This window comes from Phocoena sinus, chromosome 19, assembly GCF_008692025.1.
Source record: "Phocoena sinus isolate mPhoSin1 chromosome 19, mPhoSin1.pri, whole genome shotgun sequence".
Classification (NCBI taxonomy): Eukaryota; Metazoa; Chordata; class Mammalia; order Artiodactyla; family Phocoenidae; genus Phocoena; species Phocoena sinus.
The window spans coordinates 7263935-7291838 of record NC_045781.1 but is presented as its reverse complement, the minus strand read 5'-3'; the positions used below and the strand labels follow the sequence as shown (position 1 = coordinate 7291838).

The following is a 27904-nucleotide window of genomic DNA, read 5'->3' as shown; positions in this document are numbered from 1 at the left end:
ACACTGCTGGTGGGAATGTAAATTGGTTCAGCCACTATGGAAAACAGTAAGGAAGTTCCTCAAAAAACTAAAAATAGAGTTACCATATCATCCAGCTATCCAGACAAAACTCTAATTCGAAAAGATACATGCACCCCTGTGTCCATAGCAGCACTGTTTACAATAGCCAAGACATGGAAGCAACCTAAATGTCCATCAACAGATGAATGGATAGAGAAGAGGTGGTGTATATATATATATATATATATATATATATATATATATAGTGGAATATTACTCAGCCATAAAAAAGAATGAAATAATGCCATTTGCAGCAACATGGATAGACCTAGATATTACCATACTAAGTTAAGTAAGCCAGAAGGATAAAGACAAATACCATATGGTATCATTTACATGTGGAATCTAAAATATGACACAAATGAACTTATCTACAAAACAGAAACAGACTCACAGACGTAGAGAACAGACTTGTGATTGCCAGGGGGAGGCAGAGCGGGGGAGGGATGGATTGGGAGTTTGAGATTAGCAGATGCAAATATTATATATAAGAATGGATAGGGCTTCCCTGGTGGCACAGTGGTTGAGAGTCCGCCTGCCAGTGTAGGGGACACGGGTTTGTACCCTGGTCCGGGAAGATCCCACATGCCGCGGAGCGGCTGGGCCCATGAGCCATGGCCGCTGAGCCTGCGCGTCCGGAGCCTGTGCTCCGCAACGGGAGAGGCCACAGCAGTGAGAGGCCCGCGTACCATGAAAAAAAAAAAAGAGAATGGATAAACAACAAGGTCCTACTGTATAGCACAGGGAACCATATTCAATATCCTGTAGTAAACCATAATGGAAAAAATATGGAAAAAAAAACATATATACATTAATATATAACCGAATCACTTTGCTGTACACAAGAAACTAACACAGCATTGTAAATCAGCTATACTTCAATAAAATTAAAAAAAATACCATGTCCAGGAATTCCCTGGCGGTCCAGTGGTTAGGACGCCACACTCTCACTGCCGAGGCCCTGGGTTCAATCCCTGGTTGGGGAACTAAAATCCTACAAGCCACGTGGTGCGGCCAAACACCAACCACACCAACAACAGCCAGGGTTTGCTTCCAAATCATACAGGAAGGGTAAAGCGTTAGCGAAGTCCAGATGAAAGAAGATTGTGACCAACCAGTGCTAACTGGTGAAGCAGGGGTTTGGGGGGATGGCGGAATTATTATTATACCTTTATGTTTTGAAATTTCTCATAATAAAAACTTTTTAAAAAGTTGATCCCCAAAAAAAAAGATAAAAAAAATAAAAATTTAAAAAAAGTTGGTCCCCATCCCCGCACTATTGTTCTCAGGAGAAAGCCCAAAACCTCCACTTGGCCTTCCAGGCCCCACAAGGTCTGGCCTTTCTCATCCCCAGCCTCCTATACTCAACGACTACCACTGCCTGCTGGGCCTCTGTTGCTGCCACCATGATGTAGCCTCACTCCCAGATAGGTCAGGGCACCCTGATTCCTCCCCCATGGTTTCATTTTGCTTCTTTCATGTCTGTTTCACTAGAGACCCGAAGTGCCATGGACAAGGACCAGACATGAAGTGTAGCTGGAGAACCACCACCCCCAGCCTCACTATGCCCAGTGCTTGGCTCCCAGCAGGCTTCTGTTGACTGAATGATAGACAAATGAATGAAGAATGCAAAATAAACGAGAATAGTCAGAATACCTCTGCAAGAGGTAGGAGGGGGAAGTAGCCTTCTCAGATATTAAAACACCTTATACACCTACAACACTTAAAACAAAGTGACACTGACATATAAATTGACAGATTGAACAATGGAAGAGACTGGAAAGTGTATTATAGTGTAACTGAGTGTAATCACTTTGCTGTACACCTGAAACCAACACATTGTAAACCAACTATATTTCAATAAAAATTTTAAAAATATGATTAATTCAGTTAAATGGTGCTGAATAACCAAATATTCATCTCTGGAAAAAACAAAAATTAAGTTGGATCCCTATCTCATACTTCACATCGGGAAAAATTCCAGGTGGATTAAAGGTTTAAATGAAAAAAATTTTTTTAAACCATGAAAGCAACAGAAGAAAACAAAAGATGACCGTTTCATATTTTGAATTGGGGATGGTGTTCTAAATAAGACAAATCACAGAAACCAAAAAGAAAAGATTGACCTAGGGGTAAGACAGGAATAAAGACACAAACCTACTGGAGAACGGACTTGAGGCTATGGGGAGGGGGAAGGGTGAGCTGTGACAGGGTGAGAGAGAGTCATGGACATATATACACTAACAAACGTAAGGTAGATAGCTAGTGGGAAGCAGCCGCATGGCACAGGGATATTGGCTCGGTGCTTTGTGACCACCTGGAGGGGTGGGATAGGGAGAGTGGGAGGGAGGGAGATGCAAGAGGGAAGACATATGGGAACATATGTATAACTGATTCACTTTGTTATAAAGCAGAAACTAACACACCATTGTAAAGCAATTATACCCCAATAAAGATGTTAAAAAAAAAAAAAGAAAAGATTGATACATTTCACTGCATAAAAATAAAACAAACTGGGCAGAGGCTTTCAACACATATCACAAATGGTTTAGCTAATACACAAAGTACTCCTACAAATAAACAAATATTGAAACCCACCCTGATAGAAAAATCAGCCAAGAAAATGGACAGTTCACAGAAAAGAACTAAAAATGGCTCTTATGCTTGTGAAAAGATGGTCAACTTCATAATTAGGGGAAAAATGCAAGTTAAAATTATTTTGAGGTGGGCTTCCCTGGTGGCGCAGTGGTTGAGAATCTGCCTGCTAATGCAGGGGACACGGGTTCAAGCCCTGGTCTGGGAGGATCCCACATGCCGCGGAGCAACTGGGCCCGTGAGCCACAACTACTGAGACTGCGCGCCTGGAGCCTGTGCCCCGCAACAAGAGAGGCCGCGATAGGGAGAGGCCCGTGCACCGCGATGAAGAGTGGCCCCCGCTTGCCACAACTAGAGAAAGCCCTCACACAGAAACGAAGACGCAACACAGCAAAAATAAATTAATTAATTAATAAACTCCTACCCCCAACATCTTCTTTACTTACTCAAATTACTTTGAGGTAACTTTAAAACCACTTAGGAGATTGGAAGAGATCTAAAAGTTTGACAAGGGTCACCCAGGGTATGGGGAAAACAGGGCCCGCTGGTTAAGTGTGGAAATCGATACAACTTCTGTAGAGGTGGCTATGATTCAACATCTGTCACAATTACAAGCACACATACCCTTTGAGCCAACAGTTGCAGAAATTGAGAGATACACTTGCTCTTAAGGAAGTGAGGTGTTTCTTGGTTTATTGTAATGCTGTTTATAATAGCACAAGACTGGGAACAACCTAAGTGTCCAACGATAGAGGACGGCCTAAACAAGGCGTTGTTAGGATGGAATATTACACAGCAGCAAAAAGAAGGAAAAAGCTCTTCAAGGGCTGTTCAAGAATCTCCAGGCTACGTTAACAGAAGGAAGCAGGATGCCGAAGAGTGAGCGTACCATATGCTGACTTTTATGGGGGAAGAATGGAGTGAAACAATTATACACATCCGTGTTGCCATCCAGAAAGCAGAACTCTGGAAGGACCTGGGGACTGGAACTGGGGGCGGGGGGGGGGGGGCTGCTTCAGGGAGGGCAGTGAGGTGGCTGGGGCCTGGGGAGGTATATTTGTTCCCTCTTTTTTGAACTGTGTAAATATATGACCCCTTTTTCAAAAGAGGTGTTTTTAATTGAAAAACATTCCAAATAAAATTAAAAGTTTAAAAATATGGGGAGGAATTCCCTGGCGGTCCAGTGGTTAGGACTTGGCGCTTTCATTGCTGGGGCCCTGGGTTCGATCCCTGGTCGGGGAACTAAGATCCTGCAAGCTGCATGGCCAAATAAATAAATAAATAGATAGATAAGTAGATAAATAAATAAAAATACGGGGAGATAAGGACAGAAAGCAGATTAATGGTTGGCAGGTGCTGGGGTCAGGGGCTTGGGGAATGAGTCCTTAATGGGTATGGGGTTTCTGTTTTTTTTTTTTTTTTTTTTTTTTTTTTGTGGTATGCGGGCCTCTCACTGTTGTGGCCTCTCCCGTTGCGGAGCACAGGCTCTGGACGCGCAGGCTCAGCAGCCATGGCTCATGGGCCCAGCCGCTCCGCGGCATGTAGGATCTTCCCGGACTGGGGCACGAACCCGCATCCCTTGCATCGGCAGGTGGACTCTCAACCACTGTGCCACCAGGGAAGCCCGGGTTTCTGTTTTGAATGATGAAAAAGTTCTGGAATTAGAGAGTGGAAATGCTCTCTGCCCCACATGGGCAATGTACTCAATGCCACTGAACTGTAGACTTTAAAATGGTTAAAATGGTACATTTTATGTTATCTGTATTATTATGTATGTGCATTATTACCACGATAATAAAAAAATAACAACACAAGTGGCTGGGTGTTATTCCACACTGCCCCCAGAGTCAGGATGACACGAGGATGTAATTTCCCGTGCCCTCAGCTGGCCTCAGGTCCCCAGGCGTCCTGTGTGAGGACATCACAAAGAACGTTATGCTTTGGATGCCAGGGCCTTAGCTCAACCCCTTCATCTGCACTCACTCAACTAAAGAAAAAATACTGGGTCCCCAGCCGGAGAACATCCTGGCGTGTTGGGCTGAAAAGGGAGGTAAACAAATGCTGGTCTCCAAAAGCCACCTTCCTGGGGGGGTCTGTGGACATGTCCTAACTGTCCGTCCTTCGCACCTAACTGCTCCCCAAGCTGGGTCTCCTCTGCACAGAACTGATCGGTTCTAGTCAAATGTCCCGAGTAGGTGGGAAGAAGAAAACTGTCAAAATTATGAAAAGAAAAGAAAAAAAGGAAAACATCCTTAATGTCACAGAACCAAATGCCCTAAGGGACAAAAACTGCAAACCAGCTACTAGAACTGCAATGTGTTCATTCAAATTTTGTCACAATTAAAGCTTCCACAGAAAGACTTTGCTTTCAGCCATGGCATGAAGTCTGAAACCAAATGCCTCTGGGTCTCTCCTCACGCGTCCCTCACCAAGTCCTGCAAAGTTATCCTCCTCCTGTGTCCCCGTATGGAGACAGTCCCGTGGTCTACATGGTCACCTGACTAAACCTCAGGGCACTGTCCTCGGCCCTCCCTGCTCATCTCTCGCCCAACCGGCCAAATCCCTCGTGTCCCTGAATCTCTCCGCCCCTGAATCTCTTTGCCTCCTGGCCGTCCCCCCAGCTCTGGACCGAGCGCATCCTCCACATGGCCTGAGAGGGGTCTTTCTCTACCTGCTCTATGCCTGTTCGGAGCCCTCCAGGTCTCCCAATACCCTTGACAAGATCCCAGCTCCTCTGTGGTCCTGATGACATCTTCAGCCACCCCTACCAGGCTCCAACCTCATGCTTCCCCCCAAACATGCTGGGCTCTTCTTTGTACTATGTCTGTACTGATGTCTCTTCTCCCTCTAAGAGCCTAAGCTCCCCTCTTTGCAGGAAAGACCCCACTTCCTGTCAAATTAGAGGTAGGGTGGGCATTCCTCCCCTGGTCTCTCATAATGCCTCAGCTGCCTCCATCTGAGCACAGATCCCACTGGGTGGGGTTTTCAAGCGAAGAAGCTGGGTCTGCTCATCTCAGGGAACCCTGCATCACCCAACACGGGGCCTGGAATGTGACAAGCCTCAGAGAACGGATGAGGAGTGCACGGAAATGAGAAACACACAAAAAGCAAACCCAGGGAGGTAAACCCAGCAAGAGACACAGCAAGAGGGAAGAGATGCGGAGAGAGATGGGGATGGAGGGCAGCCGCCCTGCCACCTGCAGGGAATAGTGGAGAGCAGAGCAGGCCGGGTGCACTGTGAGGTTCTGGAAGGGCTGGATTCGGGGCTGGCCCCAGCCCTTCTCCCTGTTCCATTCCACCATCAGCATGTGGTCGGTGAATGTCTTCCCGAACAGCAGGGGCTTGCTGGGGTCAGGCTTCTTATGAGGCTCCTGTGTCATCTCCAGCTGCAGGTCTGCAGCCTGAGAAAAGACAGGTGTCCTGGAATCTAACCACAACCTCCAATCTAAAAAACTAAAAACTTAGCCCCACAAATCCCTGGGGCTAAGACCCAGTGAGAAGAGGGAACTGTAGCCCCAGAGGCTTCTGGGACATGTGGTTTCTTCTCTTTCCCATGGCCTGATGGCGGGCAATTAGGCTACCCCATTGCCACCCACCTTCACCTTTGGACCTTGGACCTTTTGGAGATGCCCAAATCCAGCCCCCAGCCCTTGCCTCCCTCAGACCCAGTGGTCCAGGCTCCCAGCCCCTCTTCCTTGAGATCCAAAAGTATAGTCCCCTCCTGTCACCTTGAAGCTGGATGAGTCATATCTTCTGGGACCACACAGAAGCCAAGGGACAGGGAGAAATTTTCGGGTCCAAATCTGGGGGTGGGGACAGAAGTAAGAAAGGTGGTGAGGCCAGCAGACAGAGAGAGCAGAGACCCCTGGCACCATCTTTGCCACCTCCTGCACTTGGCAGGTCCCTCCGGCTGGCTCTGTCCCAGGCCTAGTACATTCTAGAAAGGGCACGTGGCCCTGGCCAAGTCACTTCCCCTGTCCTGATCCGCATGTAGCAGGAGGAAATCCCAAAGGAGGCCAAGTCCCCTCCCTGCCCTCACGAGGGCCATCCAATAAAGAGCTGAATCAGCTCCCATCCCTTCCTCCATGCTGGGGCAAAGTCAAACACAGGCGCCTCCTACCCCAGGGAACTTTGGCCCAGCCCTGAGACCAGATCAGACAGAGGACGACACAGGAAGGTGTGCAGGTAAGTGAAGGCCTCCCCGGGGGGGACCCAAATCCTGAAAAGAGTTAGAAAAGTGATGGGCCTATAGGTCATGCTTCCCCAGGACCCAGGAGCAGGGCCCACAGGTCCCTCCGCCTTCAGACCCAGGATTCCAGACCCCCAGCCTGATCCTCCCTTAGATCCAGGATTCCAGAACCCCAGCCCCTCCTCCCTCAGACCCAGGAGTCCAGACCCCCGGCCCCTCTTCCCTCAGACCCAGGATCCAGGCCCCCGGCCCCTCCTCCCTCAGGCCCAGGATCCAGACCCCCGGCTCCTCCCCACTCAGACCCAGGATCCAGACCCCCAGCCTCTCCTCCCTCAGACCCAGAGTCCAGGCCCCCAGCTCCTCCTCCCTCAGACCCAGGATCCAGACCCCCAGCCCCTCCTCCCTCAGACCCAGAGTCCAGGCCCCCAGCCCCTCCTCCCTCAGACCCAGGATCCAGGCCCCTCCTCCCTCAGATTCAGGATCCAGGACCCCAGCCCCTCCCCACTCAGACCCAGGATCCAGACCCCCAGCCTCTCCTCCCTCAGACCCAGAGTCCAGGCTCCCAGCCCCTCCTTCCTCAGACCCAGGATCCAGGCCCCCAGCTCCTCCTCCCTCAGACCAAGGATCCAGGCCCCTCCTCCCTCAGATTCAGGATCCAGGACCCCAGCCCCTCCCCACTCAGACCCAGGATCCAGACCCCCAACCTCTCCTCCCTCAGACCCAGAGTCCAGGCCCCCAGCCCCTCCCCGCTCAGACCCAGGATCCAGGCCCCTAGCCTCATCCTCCTTCAGACCCAGGAGCCCAAGTCTTTCTCTTTCAGGGTAATAGATCAACTGGGCTCAGCTTACCTGAAGCCCCAATCCCACACCCTGGACACCAGCAGTTCCAATTCCCTTCAGTTCCCAGGGCTGAGGGGCAGCCACATGGACCTGAGGACCACCCCGGTCATCAAGAGACACTGCTCAGATGAACACTTCCCTTGTGGTCCTGCCCGAGGCCAGCATGGGAGAGCAGGTCTGGCTGTGTCCAGCAGGATGGCTTCTCCCCAGTGGTCTCTGACCTCACGATACCCCTTTCCCCAGCCTGGTGGGAAGGCAGCTGTGTCATGAGGTTTGCGAGAGACAGAACAGTCTAGCCTACTCCTGCCCTGTGAGCTGGGGGAACTGAGAACGGATGTGAATGGCAGAAGTCACTGGTCAGTAGGTGAGTCATGAAGAGAGGGGGGCTGCGGAGTTGTAATGTCCTAAAGTCTAGGCCATGAAGTCTGAGGAGTGGTCCTGAATGGTATGGGGCCCAAGAGCTTCTGGGATGATCAGAGTGTGGGTGTGGGTCCTGGGCATGGCCTCTAGGTGGCACTGTGTAGCCTGTCCAAGCCACTGGCCTGCTTCTGTCCAAGAGGGGACAGGACACCCATGGAATGGAGAAAATTGGGATACGCAGGGCGGAGGCAGCCAGCATGTGGGCAGGAAAGCAGCTCTCAGACTCAGAGGGAGGCCGAATGGGAAAAAGTAGGGAAGCGTAAGAATGAGAAAGAGAGACATGGAAATAGAAAACTTTAAAGAACAGAAATCAAGGCGAAGAGATGCCAAAATAGATATGATCATAAAGAGAGATCGAAACTGAGACAAGAGATGAGAGGGAGAGAAATTCAGACAAGGTAAAGCCCGGAGAAATCAAGAAAAAATAATGAAGGCAGGATAAACAGAAGCCATGAGAGAGGGAACAGGAGAAAGGAGAGGAACAGACCAAGACCCAACTTAGGTGACAGCACAAAGTGAAAGGGAGACCTAGGGAAATGAGGAAGCACTGGGAGAGACAGAGCAATGCCAACAGCTGGAGAGAAACTGTCTCAGTGATACTTGGAGACAGAGATATCCAGGAGAGACAGAGAGGAGAGTCAGAAAAACATACCCACAGGGCAGAGAGAAGGTGCCAGGCACTGTTTCCAGATTATAAATCTGTACTGGCCATAGAGACCCTGTCACACTGGGAGAATCTCCCTTCATCCTCCCAGGACATTTTTCTGGGGGCAGGGGTCTCACTTCAGCTCGGGGAAGGTGCTTCACCGTCTGATACTCCAAACCATGGGGGTGGGGTGGGGGTGGGGAATTGGGCCCAAAGGAGATCTCAGATGATAGATGAGCCTTTGGGACAAAGAGTATAAAAGGATTGGGGCTGAATCAGGAAATGAGAAATGATTTGGAGTATGGTGGGGTATGCACAGGGCAGGGCTCTGTAATATGATGGAACTTCCATTGACCCAGTCACAGCCCAGGGCAGGAGTGTCATCATCAAAGCCTAGATTGTCCCAATCACAGCCCAGGCTTGTCTCAGTCATTGAGACTCAGAAAGTAAACATCTGTCCTGCTATCCATCAGGCTGGGATAAAAGTCCCAGATAAAGTCAGGTGCAAAGTTAACAGGAACCACTTCTCCCAACGTTATGCTACAGCTGTCAAGGGTTGTACAGATCCCCTTCTTTGAGTTGTTATTGTTTCCTTCCTCACTGAGAAGCCCTGTTCTCTAGAATCACAGACTCTCGGAAGCTCTGCCTGTTGACATCCTATCAGTAAGAATGGAGGGGTCCCACTCTCGCCTGGAAGATCTCTGTCACTGACAATGAGATGCTGCCTCGATTTCCAACCCAGGTGCAGAGTTTCAGATAAGGGGTTTCGGGGACACAACATTCTACTTCTATCTTTAGTTCCAAGAAAATAGGGCCTTGGGTCCAATTCCCAGTCCAGACCTGAGACTGAACCCTGCGTTCATCCTACTCCCACTCCAGAAGTCCTGGGCGTCTTATCCCGGCGCTCCCAAAGGCTGACTATTCCCTCCTAATCCATCCCGCCACCCCAGCCCCATGCTTCTCCCATTACCGTCTCCTCCTCCATGTATCCTTCCTTATATGTCCCATCTGGGTCCCCTTCCCACTGATTACCTCTCTCCCTTCACCCCACTTAAAGCCTAGTGCTCCTTCCAAGGGGCCCCCTCCTCCTCGGCCCAGCAGCGGAACCCGAGTGCGGGAGGAGCGGCGCCGCGCCGGACTGGCCACCGGAGAGGGGTCCGCCCGGAAGTGCGCCGCACCGCAGGGCTCCCTAGCCCCCGGCACTGGTCCGCGAACCCACCTGCCTCAACGCCGCTGCTGCCATGGTCTGTGAGGCAGGTATCTGTGCCCGCCCAGGGCGCGGCCCGGGAGAAAGACGTTCCTGCCCCGCCCCGCTCACGCCTCCTCCCGTGGGATGGCCGGCCTGGCCTTCCCAGTTACAGGGCGCCCGCGGGGAGCTGGGCCCTGCTGCAGAGCGCATGCGCTGGAACCCGCGAGGCGAAGGGAGTACGTGGAAATACACCCTCCTCCCAGCCCCCACGCTAGAGCGTGCATTCAGAGGTTTTCAAAAATGCATTTCAGTAGATACAGTACTGTTGTGGAGCGCTGAAGAGGATAAGCAACCCGAGGGGGAAAGGCAGGGAGCAGAAACCTTCACATACCACGATTCTTGGTGAAAAGAAAAAGCACCCTATAAATGTCGGTGGGCGCAGATATTATGTAAAAATGCACCGTTAAACGGAAAGGACTCTGAAGAGGGTGGCAGGTAGGGATGAAGGGGGAGCTTCACTCTGTCCAGATACTTCCCTGTTTGAATATAGGTTTTCTTTCCAACGAGAAGATATATGTGTATTCTTTGTAACTTCTTAAGGTATAAACATACACTCGGTTCACCATGCCTCCTTCCAGCTCCCTTCATCAGTGACACCCGAAAATTTTCAATTCCCCAGTTCATCAATGAGCTTCAATGAGCAGCTCGTAGAGCAGGATTTCCTGGTTACTCCCCTTCAAGAGTGTCGCCCCAACTTCATGACCCCCAGGGGCAGAGTTAGACGACTACAGCCCCTCAGGATCCCTCTAATCGCTAGCAATTCAAACCTGCACCAGTGTCCCCTACATCGTGCTCCGCGGTCACTGTGCCCCCCAAACCTTCCGTGGTCAGAGTTCCCCCAACTCCTGCATCCAGGTTACTGTGACACCAAAATATTGTTCCTCCTCTATCCTCAAACTCCGTTCCCTAGGTCACTGAGTCTGCGTAATTCTACCCTGGGACATTTTGCTCCCAAATTCTGTTCCCCAGTCCTAAAAGCCACAGGCCCAGCCAGTCAAATTCTGACCCTCCCCCGCAGGGTGTCTCCCTGTTTCCCTTCCCTCCTCCCCAGTCCTCCCCCACCTCCTCGGCTGGAAGCAGTTAGGACGGGGCGCCGAGACAGCGCCCGCCTCCGCCGCGGCCAATCAACGATTGCCTCACGCGCCCCCCACCCCCAAACCGCCCACCGCCGCGGCCAATCCGCAGCAGCGATGCAGCTCCACCTCCACACCTGGGGGACTTACCCCCAACTGGGCCCCTCTCCCCACCTCGGGGAACCGAGTCTCCCTCCTCCCAGCCCGGGAGTCCACGCCCCTTAGTTTCCTCCTCCCTCCTCCCTAGTTTCCTCCTCCAAAAACCCAGGAGTCCAGCCCCCAAGCCTTTCCTCCCTCTGACCCGGGAGTTTCAACCCGACGGCTTTCTCTTCCATCAGGACTTTTGGCGCTGGCCACCCTCCTACTCCGCGGGCAGCAAGGTCAAAACTCCTTTTCCCTAAGCGCCAAGAATAAAGTGCAGATCTTTTTGCTTTACCTTCTCCATTATCTCCTAATCGGAGCTTAATTTACTCTCCCCTACGGGCCTTTTTAATTATCGTGCTGGTGAAGCCGACCTGCAATACATTTCCCAGGAGACTCTGGCTACAGGCTCCTGCTGCAAAGCCTGCCGGGAGTTGTAGTCCCTCGGGTCCAGGCCACGCGTGGGAATGCGTGGGGCTGGGTGGGGCGGGGGGACGGGGTCCTGGTGTGATAGGACTCATAAAGGGCCGAAAATAAATGTAATGATGGCTTCCTCCTTCTGGCTGCAGAGCGCTTTTAAGGGAACCTGTGCGGTGGTTTGGCACATTGGTAAGTGGGCTTGATGTCTACAGTTGGGGGGGGAAACTGGAATTTGGGAGACTGAGTTTTGGGTGGGAGAGCCCTAGTCAGGGAAGCCCAAGTGGAAATGTGGGAGATCACGAAGGGATGGTGGGGGCCTCCACGGGGGTGCCCCGACCTGCCTTGCATCCATACCCCAGCTCCGCACCCCCAGTCACTAGCAGCTCAATCCCAGTGCAGAAGCTGGCTTCGGAGGCCAGGAAAACAGCGGCAGCCCCCACCTCCGCTGGCTGGCCCATGCGGCCCAGGGGCTGGGGAGAGACAAGGGGAAAAGGAGGGTCAAGAGAAGCCACCACCTGACCGCCACCCCCATGCCACCTGGCCCTGGCTCCCACTCCTACCTGGGCCAGCGTGCCCTCTCGGATTGTGACTGTGGGGTCAGGTGTTGAGGCTGCCAGCTCTTCCCACAGTGGGGTCCAGATGTTTCCTGGGGAGATGCTGGGGTGAGGCAGGAGAGGGGGTCAGGGAAGTCTGCCACAAATACTGCCTCTTGGGCTCACTCCCAGTCTTCCCAGCTCCCCCAGGAGGCTCTCAGCCCACGTGGAGCTGCTCACCAGTTGGCACGGACACCATATTGACTCTCATCCAGGGCCAAGGCTTTGGTCATGGCTGTTACTGCCCCCTGCAGAAGACGGGACATGGAGAAAGTTCAGACCAGAGAAGATGAGGTTCCTTTTGTCCTCTCCTCCCAACCAGGGGGCATCAAGCAGGGGCATCGGAAGAGGGAAGTCACGCTTTCCCTGCAGGTTTCATTGGGCTGCACCAGGCTCTGTCTCTTGGGAGACCCTTGATGTATAACAACATGTCACAGGTGGCCATGCCTCAGGGCTGAGGTTCCTGAAGGAAGGGGCAGGCTACCTCGGTGGTGTACCTTGGTGGCCACATAGGGAACCGCCTGGGACTGCCCAATTGCCCCGACCAGGCTGGAGATGTTGACGACATTCCCGCGGCTCTTGCGCAAGTGAGGGAGGGCGAGCTGGGGAGACAGAAAGCAGAGTAAGCCACCCAAGCCCCTGAATCTCCGCCTGCCCCATTGAAATGCATCCTGATGGCCATCTCCCAGCTATGCTCACTAGTTGATCTGGGAACCTGTAGGGGCAGCAGCCAGGGTTCTGGGTGCACCTTCTCTGGTTTGTCCCAGGGTCTCTGGGTCTCACCCCTTAAGGAGTCTCTCCTTGTCTGGAAGGGATTTTTCTGTCTCTGCCTCCCCTTTCTGTGTCCTTGTCCCCCTCTCTCAGGGTCCCTGTGTCCCTCTCTAGGCCTTTTTGTATATTACTCAAAACTCCTGTCCAGGGCTTCCCTGGTGGCGCAGTGGTTGAGAGTCTGCCTGCCGATGCAGGGGACAAGGGTTTGTGCCCTGGTCCGGGAAGATCCCACATGCCGCGGAGCGGCTGGGCCTGTGAGCCATGGCTGCTGATCCTGCGCGTCTGGAGCCTGTGCTCCGCAACAGGAGAGGCCACAACAGTAAGAGGCCTGCGTACCGCAAAAAACACAAACAAACAAAAATTCCTGTCCATAACAAGATAGGAAAATGCAAGAGAGACCAAGATGGCTGCATATTTTACAAAAATGGGAGGAATCTCTTTTATCCGTGGAGGGGAAGATGGTTTCTCTGAGTTTTAGGGAAAGCTCTGTGGTCAGAATGTGACATGGGAAGACTTCATGAAATGTACTCCCTATTCTGCCAACAGAATTGGCAACCCCTGGCTATCCGGAGGTCCCTAAACTAACTCTCAACTCTCTCTCTCTCCCTTTCCTTCTCTCTCCCTCCCAGTCAGTCTCTGTTCTTCCATTACACATGACCTTGAATAAACTCAAATTCTATCCCTCCCCTTGCTTGCCTTGGGCAAGGACTGTTCCTGCCATGGAAGATTAATGGGCACAAGCTGGCTCACCCAAGGGATACTCAGAATGGGAAGCTAAATTAACTCTCTCTCTCCGGTTCACCCCACCAGCTCTTTCTAACCTCCCCTCCCTCAGAAACAGCCTCCACCCTGTCCTCAGTGCTCTATCTTCAAACACTCCCCGAGTTCCAACTTCAGGGCCTTTGCATTTGCTGTTCCCTCTGCTCAGAATGTTTCTCCTGACACAGCATGTGACTCACTCCTAGGGTGACCAACTTTCCCCAGTTTTCTGGGGACATGGGACATTCGGTCCACAGTTTCAGGGCTAAAGTGGGACAATACAATCCCCTCAGCAACTTCAAATCCTGTTCAAATGTCATCTTCTCAGTGAGGATTCCCTCACTGTTCTATTTAAAACTGTAACCTGCCTACCCCTGGGTCCCCAGCCCTCTTCCTGATTCCTTTTCCCTGTGTCACACACCTCCTTCTGACATGCCATATATATTTTTATTACTTGCTTGTTTATTCTGTGTTTCTCCCACCAGAATGCAAAAACCTATGAGGGACGGTTGGAATTTCTTATTTTGATTCATCCCCCATACTAAGGTGTCTGGCACATAGTAGGTGTTCAATAAATATCTTTGGCATCAATGAATGAATTTACTGAGGATCTATTATGCACCTTCCCCTGTTCTCAGCTATTTTTTAATAAATTTATTTATTTATTTCTGGCAGCGCTGGGTCTTTGTTGCTGTGCACAGGCTTTCTCTAGTCATGGTGAGCGGGGGCTACTCTGCATTGCAGTGCTCGGGCTTCTCATTGTGGTGGCTTCTCTTGTTGCGGAGCACGGGCTCTAGGCACGCGAGCTTCAGCAGTGTAGCATATGGGCTCAGTAGTTGTGGCTCGCGGGCTCTAGAGCGCAGGCTCAGTAGTTGTGGTGCACGGGCTTAGTTGCTCTGCGGCATGAGGGATCTTCCCGGACCAGGGCTCGAACCCGTGTCCCCTGCATTGGCAGGCGGATTCTTAACCACTGCTCCAGCAGGGAAATCCTGTTCTCAGCTCTTTACACAGATTAGCTCATTTAATCCTCACGACAACCCTAAAATGAGGTCTAGTCGACAGCGCCTTCCTCCGGGTGAGGAGACTGAGGAGCGAAAGGGTGACTGATGCTCAGAGGGTCATGTGATCGGTCACGAGCCAGTATTTGTGGCTTGGCCATCTGAGACCAAGACCCATAAGCAAATAAAAACTTCTGACAACTTGGGACTTCCCTGGCGGTCCAGTGGTTAAGACTCCACTCTTGCACTGCAGGGGGTACAGGTTCGATCCCTGCTCGGGGAGCTAAAATCCCATGTGCCTGGCGGACAAAAAACCAAAACATAAAACAGAAGCAATATTGTAACAAGCTCAATAAAGACTTTAAAAATGGTCCACATCAAAAAAAAAAAAAAAAAAAAAAATCTAGGGCTTCCCTGGTGGCGCAGTGGTTGAGAGTCCGCCTGCCGATGTAGGGGACGGGGGTTCGTGCCCCGGTCCGGGAGGATCCCACATGCCGCCGAGCGGCTGGGCCCGTGAGCCATGGCCGCTGAGCCTGCGCGTCCGGAGCCTGTGCTCCGCAACGGGAGAGGCCACAACAGTGAGAGGCCCGCGTACCACAAAAAAAAAAATCTTAAAAAAAAAAAACTTCAGACCACTCTAAGTGTTCTCCCTGTCTCCCCTCACTCTCACCAGCCTTGAAACCCTGACTCCCCAGGCCCTGCCCTGGCCATATTTCTCTCCTTAATCCTCATGACTCCCTGCCCAGCTGTTTAACTCCCTCCCCTCCCCCAACCTGCAAAGGTGAGGTCCATGGGGGCTGAGACGGGTTCATTCACCACCCTCATCTCAGCACCGGGCACACAGCTAGCGTTCAATAAATATTTGCCCCATGCTCCTTGTGGCCCCTTTCCAGCCCTAACCCAGGCATTCCTTGGCAGGCATCCTCCCCCACTCCTCCTGCCAAGGTCGCCTGAACCTCTGTGTAGCTGCATCAGGGACCTGCTGGTAAGAGACCTGCTGACTCTCCCTGTCCCTCTTTCCCTTCCTCCCTTCAGACACGCGATTTGAAACAGCCTGGCTCGCTCAGAGAACTCCTGCAGGCTCTCCCTGGCCTGACTCCAGGTCTCCTAAATGTTCAGGTTCCTGGGTCTGCTTCTTGCTGTCCTCGCCCTGCCGTGGGAACCCCCCACTTTACTGGGTTTCCACCAGCATCTCCTAAATCGCCCTTGGAGCCCCTTTCTGGACCTCCTGACCTGGCCCCCTCGGGCATTTTCATCTCCGTGTCTCAAGTGCAAAACTTACCCCATTGTCTCCCCCTAAAATCTGCCCCTCTTCCTGGTTCCCAGCCTCTGACATGGGGCCCGCTCCCACCCAGTTTCTCAAGCCGGAGACCCGGGAGATCTGGCGGTCTTCCAGAGCCTCCCTCACCCTCAGTTCCTCATCAGACCCATCACCAAGGAGCTCTCGAATCTCTACAATTCCCTCCACCTTGTTAATTCATTTCACAAACATTTCGTGAGGACCTATTATGTGCCAGGTACTGGGGTAGATGCTGTGGATACTGCAGGAAACAAGACCGGGAGAGATTTCTGCCCTCGTGGAGCCCAAGTTCCATGGGGAGGCAGCAAGAAACAGATACAAGTGCACTATGAAATGTTCTAGAGTGTAATTAGGGATATGAAACAAGAAGGAGAGCAGGAGATGGGGGAATGGGAGTGTTGGGCTGGGTGCAGTTTCAAACGGTGCCCAAGGGAGGGCTTTGGGAAGGTGAGATTTGAGGGGTTTTTTTTTCATTCTTTTTTTGGGGGGGCCTCTCCTCACAGTTTGCGGGATCTTAGTTCCTGGACCAGGGATTGAACCTGTCCATGCCCCCTGCAGTGGAAGCTTGGAGTCTTAACCACTGGACTGCCAGGGAAGTCCCAGATTTGAGCATTTTGAGTCCAGGTGTGAGTTGTAGGCATTTCTTAGAGAAAACCAAGCTGGGCAGAGGGAACAGCGAGTGCAAAGGCCCCGAGGCAGAACCAGGCTGGGTGTGTTTGGCAGCCAGGAGGCCACTGCGGTGGGAAGTGAGATCAGAGGAGCAACAGGGGCCAGAGTGTGTGAGGCCTTGAAGGCCATCTCTTCTCACGTGCACAAGTACGAACATCTCCTGATACGAATTCTCACCCCACTTTGCCCACAGATTTGTTCCTCATACAAGAGACAGAATGATCTGTTACTACTAACGATCTGTTAGTATTAATGGGCTCACATCACTTCCTTGCTCAGATACCTTCTATGGCTTCCTGTTGCTCTTGAGGTTAAGACCAGATGCCTCAGCATGGCCATCCAAGCCTGATATATCTGCCCCCCAACCCCTTCCTGTACCACCCCCTTCACTCACTGCACTCAGCACCTTGAGAGCCCCTAACTCTCCCACGGCCAGGCCTCTGCACAGGCTGTTCTCTGCCAGGAACACCTGCATCTCCGTGTAGCTCCATCAAGGACCCACCGGACTGTTCATGGCCTGACTCCCTCCCTTTGCCCCACCTCTCCCCTAGTTAATGTCATTCATGTTTCACTTCCTCCAAAAAGCCTACCCTGAAGGCCAGAACAAACCAGCACCAGAACACACTCACCCATATAAACTCGTCTCTTGTTTATTTAGTAACACTTGGCTGCCCCATGACTATAAACTCCACAAGGGCAAAGACCACGTGGTGTATCGCCAGCACCTACGAATGCTTGGTCAGTCTTTGATGACTAAATAGATGAACGAATGGATAGGTCTCTAAGAACCAATCCAGCTCTGAGAGTCTACAATAGACACTCCTGCGCTCAAACATCTTCTGCGATCCCTACTGACAAGATCTCATTTCCTTAGCTATATAAATATCCCTAATTCCTCTGTTGTTTTCTCTAGCCTAGGGAATGGCTCACTTTGGCTTGTGTCAGAATCCACCAGGGAGGCCAAAGACCCAGAGATTCTGATTCAGGAGGCCTGGGGTCCCAGAATCAACATTTAAGGAGCTTTCAAGGGACATTGTGGTGGTGGTGATGATGACGGTGATGAAGGTAATGATGATAATGATGGGGGGATGATGACAATGATGGTGAAGATGGTCATGATGATGGTTTAATAATGATGATGGTAATGGTGATGGTGGTGATGGTGGTCATGGTTACAATGATGACAATGGTGATAATGGCAGCAACTTACACATGTTGACAAATTGCTTTACAACAGGCACTGGGACAGAGGCAGGAAGAAGCAGACAAAAGTCTCTGCCCTCTGAAAAACCAAATGCAATCGGCAGACTTTGGAGCTTGGTGTGAACAAACCAACTATAATAAGACATTTGCGAACAACTAGGTGAATTTAAATAGGGCTTGGGTATTAAATGGTATTAAGAAATTATTGTTAATTTTCTTAGGAGATCTAATAGTAATTTGGTCATGTAAAAAAGTCTTAATTTTAATTATTAACATGAAGTTAATTTTTTTTTTTTTTTGGTCACCCCACACTGCTTGCAGGATCTTAATTCCCAGAAAAGGGATTGAACCCAGGCCCTTGGCAGTGAACGCGTGGAGTCCTAACCACTGGACCACCAGGGAAGATCGCCAAATGTATTTTTTTTTTTTTTTTTTTTTAAGATGTTGGGCGTAGGAGTTTATTAATTAATTAATTAATTTTTGTTGTGTTGGGTCTTCGTTTCTGTGCGAGGGCTTTCTCTAGTTGTGGTGAGTGGGGGTCACTCGTCATCGCGGTGTGCGGGCCTCTCACTATCGTGGCCTCTCTTGCTGCAGAGCACAGGCTCCAGATGCGCAGGCTCAGTAGTTGTGGCTCACGGGCCTAGTTGCTCCGCGGCATGTGGGATCCTCCCAGACCAGGGCTCGAACCCGTGTCCCCTGCATTAGCAGGCAGGTTCTCAACCACTGCGCCACCAGGGAAGCCCCGCCAAATGTATTTTTAAGTTAAAACGGTATTTGGCTCTTCCTTGCCTCTTAGATGGGGGGGATAACTCTGAGGTGCACGTTTCTAGCTGAATCCCAGAGTGCCCCCAGGGGATGGTGCCCCACCTGGTGGTAACTTGCTTGGTGACACCCTTCATCAGCTGCCTAGCAACTACTCCCCAGGCAGAAGGAAGCAATTCCTGGGATCGCCTTCCATCCATCCTGCCTTTCAATCCCCACCTGGACTCTGCTTCTGGGGGAACCCCGACTAACACAGGTGTGGCCACGGTACCGTGATAAGAATTCTAATAATCTGAATAAGAAAGTCTCTAGATTAGCTAAGATCATGATATCAATGTTAACATTACTATGACTGTGTAAGAGAATGTTCTCGTTTTTAGGAAATACCCTCCAAGGCACTGAAGGGTAAATAGACATCATGCTTGCAACTTACTCTCAAATAGAGAGATAGAAGAATAAAGCAAATGTGGTCAAATGTTAACAACGGGGAGTCTGCGTATACAGGACTCCTCTGTATTATCCGGGCAATAAGTCTTAAATAAGTCTTAAATTATGTCAAAATAAAAATAAATAAACGTTCTAATCCATTGGTAGTATTTATGAAGTTCTTACTAATGATATTATATGATGTCTGGGTAGGGGATGGCAGGAGGCAATGGATAGAACAAGCTTAACAAAATGCTTATAATTGCTAAAGGGAGAAGGAGATGGAGGTTCTCCTGTTCTTAAAATACACCCAGGTTGTTTCTGCCCCAGGGCCTTTGCACACTCTTTTGGCAAGTGAAACACCCTGTGTCCTACTTCTCTACTTCCTTCCCTCCCATTCAAGGTTGAGCTCAAACTTCACCTTTTCCCTTCTACTTCTCCCAGGATTCATTTGCCCAATATGTATCTCAGAGACGGCAAACTGAGTGAGGTGGATTGGCCGCAAGACACAGAATGGGGCAAGGTTCGCGATAAACAGTAATACCTTGCAGACAGTAACCTCTGTGCCAGGTATGTTCTAAGGACTTTGTGGGTATTTAATTTAACCTCATTCAATTCTCAGGACAACGCTGTGAATTACTACCACTATTAGCCTCCTTCTACAGATGAGAAAACCTAGGTGCAGAGAAACTGAGAATCTTGCCTGATGTTACAAGTAGGAAGTGACAGAGAACCCAGGCAGGTGGACCCCAGATCTAGACCCTCATGTGAGGCTTCTGCACCAGCCACTCACAGGTAACAGAGTCAGGAGGCCAAGGAGGGAGAGCTGGGGATTGGGGTACAGTGGGGAGCCAGGCCACATTTAGCAGACTGTCGCCCTTGCCATGGATCCAGTTGGCCAACTTTTCAAGAGAAACCAGAAATCCAGTTGTTTGTGAGAAATTTCTCTCTTTTTAAAAATGCTGGCAATTAATGAGGGAGGGAGAGAAAGAAAAAAATAAACACACACACATGGGAAGCCCCTGGTGGTCCAGTGGTTAAGGATCCCTGCTTCCAGTGCAAGGGGCTCAGGTTCGGTCCGTGGTGGGGGGCAGCTAAGGTCTCACATGCCGTCGGCACGGCCAAGGAAGGGAAAAAAAATACACACACGCACATATCCTTTACGGGCTGTGGTGTGTGCATGCCTTATTGTACGGAGGCACCAATCTTTTATTATTATTATTTTGGCCGCGTACCACTGACTTGCGGGATCTAGTTCCCAGACCAGGGATTGAACCCGTGCCCTCCCCAGTGAAAGCGCGCAGTCCTAACCACTGGACCGCCAGGGAATTCCCAGGAGGGGCCAATCTTAGAAGGTGAACAGAAACTGGGGACAGAAGCCAGGGTTGACTGGTTGAGAGACAGATTATCCAACTGCTTGGGGATATTTCACCTGGATCTCGGATGAGATCTGGGGAAGCACCTGAGCTTCTCCACACAGGTGACCCCTGACCCACTCCATGCCCCTCTTCCCTCTGTTTACATTCGCTTTCCTGAGCTCCTCTAGCCTCAAGCTGGTGCGCTCCGAACTGATGTCTCCAGGCCTCAACCTTTGCCCTAGACCCGTGGCCCGCACGCAGATGTCTGGTGGGCATCTCTCACTTGACAGTCCCCCGCCCCACCTGCTCCTCCCCAGGCTTCCCCAGGGCAGCAGATGGCAACGCCTTCCTGCCAGATGCTGGGGATTGGGGTTGCGGGAAACAAACAAACAAAAACCCCACCCACTCCTTTCTTTCTTAAGTCCGCCGCCACATCTAGTCTATAAGGAAATCTTAACAAGTCTACCTTTAAAATGCATCCAGGGATTTCCCTGGTGGTCCAGTGGTTAAGAATCCGCCTTCCAATGCAGGGAACTCGAGTTCGGTCCCTGATCAGGGAACTAAGATCCCACATGCCACAGGGCAACTAAGCCCGCGTGCCACAACTAGAAAGCCCTAACACCGCAACTACTGAGACTGTGCACTCTGGAGTCCCAGCACCACAACTAGAGAGAAGCCCACAAGCAGCAATGAAGAGCCCTCTCGCTGCAACGAAGATCCCGCGAGTTGCAACTAAGACCCGAGGCAGCCAAATAAATAAATAAACAGAAAAACTTACGAAAAAAATGTATGCAGAATCAGACCATTTCTCACCAAATCCACAGCCACCAGCCTGGTGGGATCCAACATCACCTCCTCTGGCCTGGGCCATCCCATCGTCACCTCCTCACTGACTTCCTGGCCTCTGCCCTTGCCCCCCACTTTGTTCCCCACCTGGCCACCAGACGGCACCAGATCCCACTTACAACAGTTCGAGTTCCTCTGCTCCGAACACTCTATGGCTCCCAGCTCAGACAGTGTCAAACCCAAGTCCTCTCCAAGGTTTACAAGACCCAGCACGATCTGCCCTCAACTTCCAGCCTCTCCCTGCTTCGTCTGCTTCAGTCACGCTGCCTTCCTCGCTGTCCCTCCTACACGCCAAGCACTTCCACCCCAGGGCCTTTGCACTGGCTGCTCCTCTGCTGGACCACAGTTGCCCACATACCTCCTAGGAGTCTTGACTCAAATGTTACCTCTTAGAGAAGGCTTCTGACCACCCACCCTGTCTAAAAGAGCACACAGATACACACTTAAAAAACAAAAAACAAAAACAAAAAACAAAAAAAAAAAACCCTTATCTAGTAAAGATCATACTGAATTATTTTATTTATGGGTGAAATAATGATATCTGAGATTTGCTTTCAAATACTCCAGAAAAGGTAAAGAAAAGAAAAAGTGAGGAGTCAACAAGAAACAAGAATGACAGAATAGGGGCCTCCCTGGTGGCGCAGTGATTAAGAATCCGCCTGCCAATGCAGGGGACACAAGTTTGATCCCCGGTCCGGGAAGATCCCACATGCCGCGGAGCAACTAAGCCCGTGCACCACAACTACTGAGCCCGCACGCTCTAGGGCCCGTGCTCCGCAACAAAGAGAAGCCACCGCAGTGAGAAGCCCACATACTGCAACAAAGGGTAGCCCCCGCTCGCCACAACTGGAGAAAGCCGGCGCGCGGCAATGAAGACCCAACGCAGCCAAAAATAAATAAATAATTTTTAAAAAGTATTATAATGGGGAATTCCCTGGCGGTCTAGTGGTTAGGACTGTGCGCTTCCACTGCAGGAAGCACGGGTTCGATCCCTGGTCGGGGAACAAAGATCCTACAAGTCCCACAGCACAGCAAAAAAAAAAAAAAAAAGTATTATGATGGTAAATTAAATAAATAAAAAGTACTTTGATGAAAATAAGTTGTTATCATAGAGAACGAATATGTACATGTACATGTAGCTGCCATATGAGCGAGTAGTCAGGAAAGGCCTTTCTGAAGAGATGGTATTTGAACTGAGATAGTAAGTAGGAGGCGATTTGGGGAAGATTCAGAGGAAAGGCGTAGAGGTAGAAGGAGATACTCTTTGCTCCTGATAGCTATTCACTGGGTAGCAAAGCTGTGACTGTCTATTACTGATTCCTTGTCCTAACTCCTTTCTCCAGATCCTTAACATCCCCCACCACTACCACCACACCACTTTGGAAGGTTCTGGAAGGTTCCTAAGAAGACTGGGCTATGTAGCAACACAGGTAGCTTTGGCCAGATGTAGGGATCTGCATGCATTTCTTTTCTACAAAAATGGAGTCCTTCTGGAATAAGATCAAAGCAAGGCACAGAAAACATTTGGCTCTGAGACAAAGTGGGTCTGACAATCTCTCTGTCAGGCGGCTGCTCACCTTCGTCAGGGTGTACGTCCCCAGCAGGTTCAGCTCCAGCAGCTGCCGGAAGCCCTGGGCAGAGGTCTCCTCGGGCCACTGCGGAGGTGGATCTAAGGGTGGGGGTGGAAGAGAGAGAGAGGAGAGGATGAGGGAACCATGAAGACAGGAGAGCAGGGAAGGGGAATAGGCACTGCGGGGTGCAGGGGGGAGGAGTGGCAGACAAGAGGGTCAAGGGTCCTGGAAAGGAAAGGAGGCTGCATAGTGGTTACTAAAAAAGTAGTCTCAAAATTGGATTAAGAAGATGTGGTTTGTATGTACACTTGGAATATTAGCCTTAATAGAAAGAATGGGGGCTTCCCTGGGTGGTGCAGTGGTTGAGAGTCCGCCTGCCGATGCAGGGGACACGGGTTTGTGCCCCGGTCCGGGAAGATCCCACATGCCGCAGAGCGGCTGGGCCCGTGAGCCATGGCCGCTGAGCCTGCGCGTCCGGAGCCTGTGCTCCGCAGCAGGAGAGGCCACGACAGTGAGAGGCCCGTGTACCGCAAAAAAAAAAAAAGAAGAATGAAATATCGCCATTTGCAGCAACATGGATGAACCTAGAGAATATTATGCTTAGTGAAATAAGTCAGAGAAAGACAAAAACTGTATGATATCACTTATATGTGAAATCTAACAAATAATACAAGTAAATATATATGCAAAATGGAAACAGACTCAGATATAGAAAACAAACTTGTGGTTACCAAAGGGGAGAAGGAAGGAGAGAGGGACAAATTAGGAGTATACAAACTACTACAGATACAAACTACTATGTATAAAGTAGATAAGCAACAAAGATATATGGTACAGCACAGGGAATTATAGCCATTATCTTGAAATAACCTATAATGGAATATAGTCTGCAAAAATACTGAATCACTATGGTGTACACCTGAAGCTAACATAAGACTATAAATTAACTATACTTCAATTAAAAAAATTGAAAGGAGCAGGGACTTCCCTGGTGGCACAGTGGATAAGACTCTGCTCTCCCAATTGCAGGGGGCCTACGTTTGATCCCCAGTCAGGGAACTAGATCCCACATGCATGCCGCAACTAAGAGTTTGCAACTAAGGAGCTGGCAAGCCGCAACTAAATGAGCCCTGGAGCCACAATTAAGACCTGGTGCAACCAAATAAATAAACAAATATTTAAAAAATTAAAAGAAGCATCAAAAGAAAAAACAAACAAAAAACCAGTCTCAGGGCCAGAAGGTCTGGGTTCAAATCTTAGCTCTGACACTTCTTGGCTGTGTGACTTTAGGCAAGTCACTTTGCCCCTCTGTGCCTGTTTCCTCATCTGCAGAATGAGGATAACACTTTGTTCTCAGGCTTAGACATTTCACAAGTCAATATTTGTGCCTGACACTTAGTACTATAAATGTGTTTGTTAAATAAATAGAAAGAGGGGACTTGCCTGGTGGTCCAGTGGTTAAGACTCTGCACTCCCAATGCAGGGAGCCTGGCTTTGATCCCCGGTCAGGGAACTAGATCCTGTAAGCCACAACTAAAAGATCCCACGTGTTGCAACTAAGACCCGGCACAGCCAAATAAATAAATATTTTTTTAGAAAATAGAAAGAACTGGGTGGATGGAAGAGGGACAGAAAAATCAACATTCAGAAGAAAAGAAGCAGGAAAGATAGAAGTAAGAACAGGAAAAAAAAATAGAAACTGGGAAAAATGGACTCTGAACCTTCCAAAGGCTTTAAGAGTCAAAGTGGATGAAGGGACAGAGAGATGGGAAACAAGACAATGGAAAGTTAATGAAATATTGGATTATTCCTCCTGGAGACCCAGGGCTTATGGCCTTGCTTCCTTCAGAGAACGGTTCAAACATATTCAGAGAATCCACCCCAGACCCTCTGTACAAAACAGCCCCTGCCATTCTCTAAGCCCTCAATCAGATTTATTTTTCTTCATAGCCTTTATCACTACCAGACATGCTAATATATACAATCAATTATCCTTATTCGAGGCAGCTATAGTCCACAAAGTCACAGCGAACACTGAATTAGTGACTATTGACCCATTGCTCCTAGGGGAAATACATATATATAATATTACATTATAACATATACATGCTATTAACTGAAAGTTTGTGTCCCGCCCCCCAAATTCCATATGTTAAAATCCTAACCTCCAATGTGATAGTATTTGGAGGTGGGGTTCTGTGGGAGTCAAGTCATGAGGATGGCTCCCTCTTGAATGGGATTAGTGCCCTTATAAAAGAGACCCCCATGAGGTCCTTCGTTCCTTCCACCATGTGAGGCCCCAGCAAGCAGGCCCTCACCTGACACCAAATCTGCTTCTGACTTGATCTTGGACTTTGCAGCCTCCAGAACTGTGAGAAATAAATGTTTGTCATTTAAGCCACCCAGTCCATGGTATTTCTGTTATAGCAGCATGAACAGACTAAGACAGGACATATATGTGTATGTATATATGTACATATGTATATAGTTATATGGCTATCTAACATAAATATTATAATCTTAAATCCTAAAAACAACCCATACTGGCAGACTCTATTTTATTTATTTTGCAAATAAGGAAGTGTTAAGTGACTTGCCTGAGGCTGCCCCACTCACAGATGCCAGAGCTGGGATTCAAACCCATCCAGCTGGCCCCAGAGGGAGCTCCTTACAGACACTGCCCTCTCCCGTCTCCACCTCTGGGCATCTCTCTGTTTGAAAGCTAAACCCAGAGGGCAGAGCATCACCATGTTTGACCTTAGCTGGGAACATGTGCTACGGGCAACTCAAATTTTTGCCTCTCTGCCCATGTCTGTGAATACCGGGAAAGCGCAGTGAGTACTGATTCTGGGGTTACAACCCACCCTGCAAGGAGGTGAGTTCGCAAATACGGAATCCACAAATAATGAGGATTAACTGTATCTGTCTTTTCTTGTCTATTTACTTCCCCTACAATGTGAATCCCATGAGGACAGGAATGCTTAGTCAGTTTTTTTCACTGCTAAATCCCCAGTCCCTAGGACAGAATGTGGGGCATAGTAGATGCTCAATAAATATCTGTTGAGAGGATCAAGGACACAGAGAGAAAGGATGCACTAGTATCTGCCGTCTCTAAATTGTTACAACAGAGAAGGGAAGTGCAGCCCAGAGAGGGTAAGTCAATTGCTCAAAGTTGCCCAGCCAATAAGAGAGGCTTCTTTCTACCATGGCCTTGCTGTGTGACCCCAGTCCAATCAATTCTCCTCTCTGAGCCTTGGTTTACCAACGTGAGGCATTCTTACGAAGGGTAAGCAGGAAGCTGATGGCAATTTCCCTTCAAAGCCTCCACACCAAGCGCTATAGACCATGTGTAGAGAGTACATCACCTCAGTCATGGAAAAAGAGAAGGGCCATCAGCCTCACTTCATAGATAAGAAACTGAGGCTACAAGATGGCAGCTATGTGCCCAAGGCAGTTCCGGTAATTATAAGGCTGAGCAGTTACACTATTCCATACTCACAACGACCCTATAATGATGACAAGGATGGTGATTTTCATTTTAGAGATGTAGAAACGGATGCATAAAAGGGCTAAGGGCACAGGCCTGGGGGCACACAGCAGGGATGGAACAGAGCCAGCATTGGGGTGGGAAGCCAGGAGGTGGGTTGACACCAGTGGAGAACAGCCCTCAGGAGTCATGACTCACGGTAGCCAGCGCTGTTGACTACACAATCCAGGCGGCCGAAACGGTGGATGGTCTCAGAAATGAGGGTCTGAGGAGAAAGATATCTTGTGAGTGAGCAGTGATGGCACCAGGCCTTTTGGAGCCGAGGGTCCAAAAGCGAGGTGGGGACAGGAGTCACAGCTGAGGGGCCAGACACCAGAGGGCTGGTGACATTCACACTGTGGTCACTACTCCAGAGACCTGGGACTGGGGTGCGGGGGCAGATGTCAGAGATACTGGCTAAAGAGAAAGACCAGAAACCCTGAGGAAAGAGAAAAACTCTTACAGAAAGAGACCCGCTGTGAGGAGTTTATTTGTCCCAATCCACGTGACATGTATGACAAGAGTCTTGAGGGAGTGGGAGATAAATGAGAATCTTCCCAGGAGACACAGGACCTGGTCGGCAGAGTTAGGGAAAAGCCTTGAAATGACACTGAGCTGAAACCTCTGGGATGGGTACAATTTAGCCAGGAGAAGGGGGAAAGGCAGAGGGAACAGCGTGTGCAAAAGCCTGGGGCTGGGTGGAGAAACAAGTGGAGATATCGGGGGTAGGGACAGAAAACACACTCACCCTCACATCTTCCTCCTGAGTCACATCACAGAGCAGAAAGACAGTGCCAGGAAGCTCCCGCTCCAGCGCCCGACCCCCAGACTCTGCAGGAAGAGAAGGGCTGGGGGTCTGGACTCTTGGGTCAGAGGGAGGAAGGGTCTGGGGACCCGGACTCCTCCTGGAGGGGCGGGGGTGAGGACTGAGGGACCCTCACTCACCATCTTTGTCACAGATAACCACTTGGGCACCGCTTTCCACTGAGGATGGGAAGAGAACTGGTTAACCCAGCACAGGCCTTTGCGAAGCCCTCTGGTGCCCTCTAGTGGCCACCTGAAGTGGGGCCGTCTCCCACTACGCTCCCCTCGTGACCCCAAAGTCTCATGTTAATCCCCTAGGACAAAGGGCAGAAGTTTTGACACATATTCTCCTTGGCTGCTCCAGGTGCTTGCTGGAGCTCCTGAGCCTCCATCCCTGGTTCCAGAGTAAACCCTAAATCTGCAAGAGTCATGTTCCCCCAAACCACCCATTTTGTAGCCATTACTGAGACCCGCCGAAAGGGAGTCAATGGCGTTTGGAAATCCGCCAAAATCTCAGGCCCCAGGCTACCACTGCCTATCTTTTCATTAACTTTGCAAATGGGATTTTATAAGATAAGAATCTAGATTCCAGTACAGAAGATACTTCTTTCCACACCCATTAATTAGCCCCCCAGGGTCCCTCCTCTCCCAGACTCCCAACATTCAGAGCCAGCCAGACCGCACTC

At 50.2% G+C, this 27904-nt stretch overlaps 1 protein-coding gene across 2 annotated transcripts in view; it reads right to left on the bottom strand.

Annotated features, from left to right (window-relative positions):
* Positions 1 to 27377, bottom strand: part of BCAT2 (branched chain amino acid transaminase 2) — a 32304-nt gene extending 4927 nt beyond the window's left edge. The window contains exons 1-9 of one of the 2 annotated variants that reach the window (XM_032612158.1): positions 27360 to 27377; positions 26574 to 26640; positions 22895 to 22986; positions 12723 to 12827; positions 12406 to 12473; positions 12193 to 12289; positions 11974 to 12102; positions 6384 to 6458; positions 5853 to 6056 (exon numbers count right to left, since the gene is read on the bottom strand). In XM_032612158.1, coding sequence (XP_032468049.1) covers positions 5853 to 6056; positions 6384 to 6458; positions 11974 to 12102; positions 12193 to 12289; positions 12406 to 12473; positions 12723 to 12827; positions 22895 to 22986; positions 26574 to 26640; positions 27360 to 27362 — 840 coding nt within the window. In that variant the 5' untranslated portion in view covers positions 27363 to 27377. Of the gene's footprint in view, positions 1 to 5852; positions 6057 to 6383; positions 6459 to 9968; positions 10958 to 11973; positions 12103 to 12192; positions 12290 to 12405; positions 12474 to 12722; positions 12828 to 22894; positions 22987 to 26573; positions 26641 to 27359 lie in introns of those variants that run through there. The other variant, XM_032612159.1, reaches the window with a different exon arrangement.
* Positions 27378 to 27904: the final 527 nt, after the last annotated feature.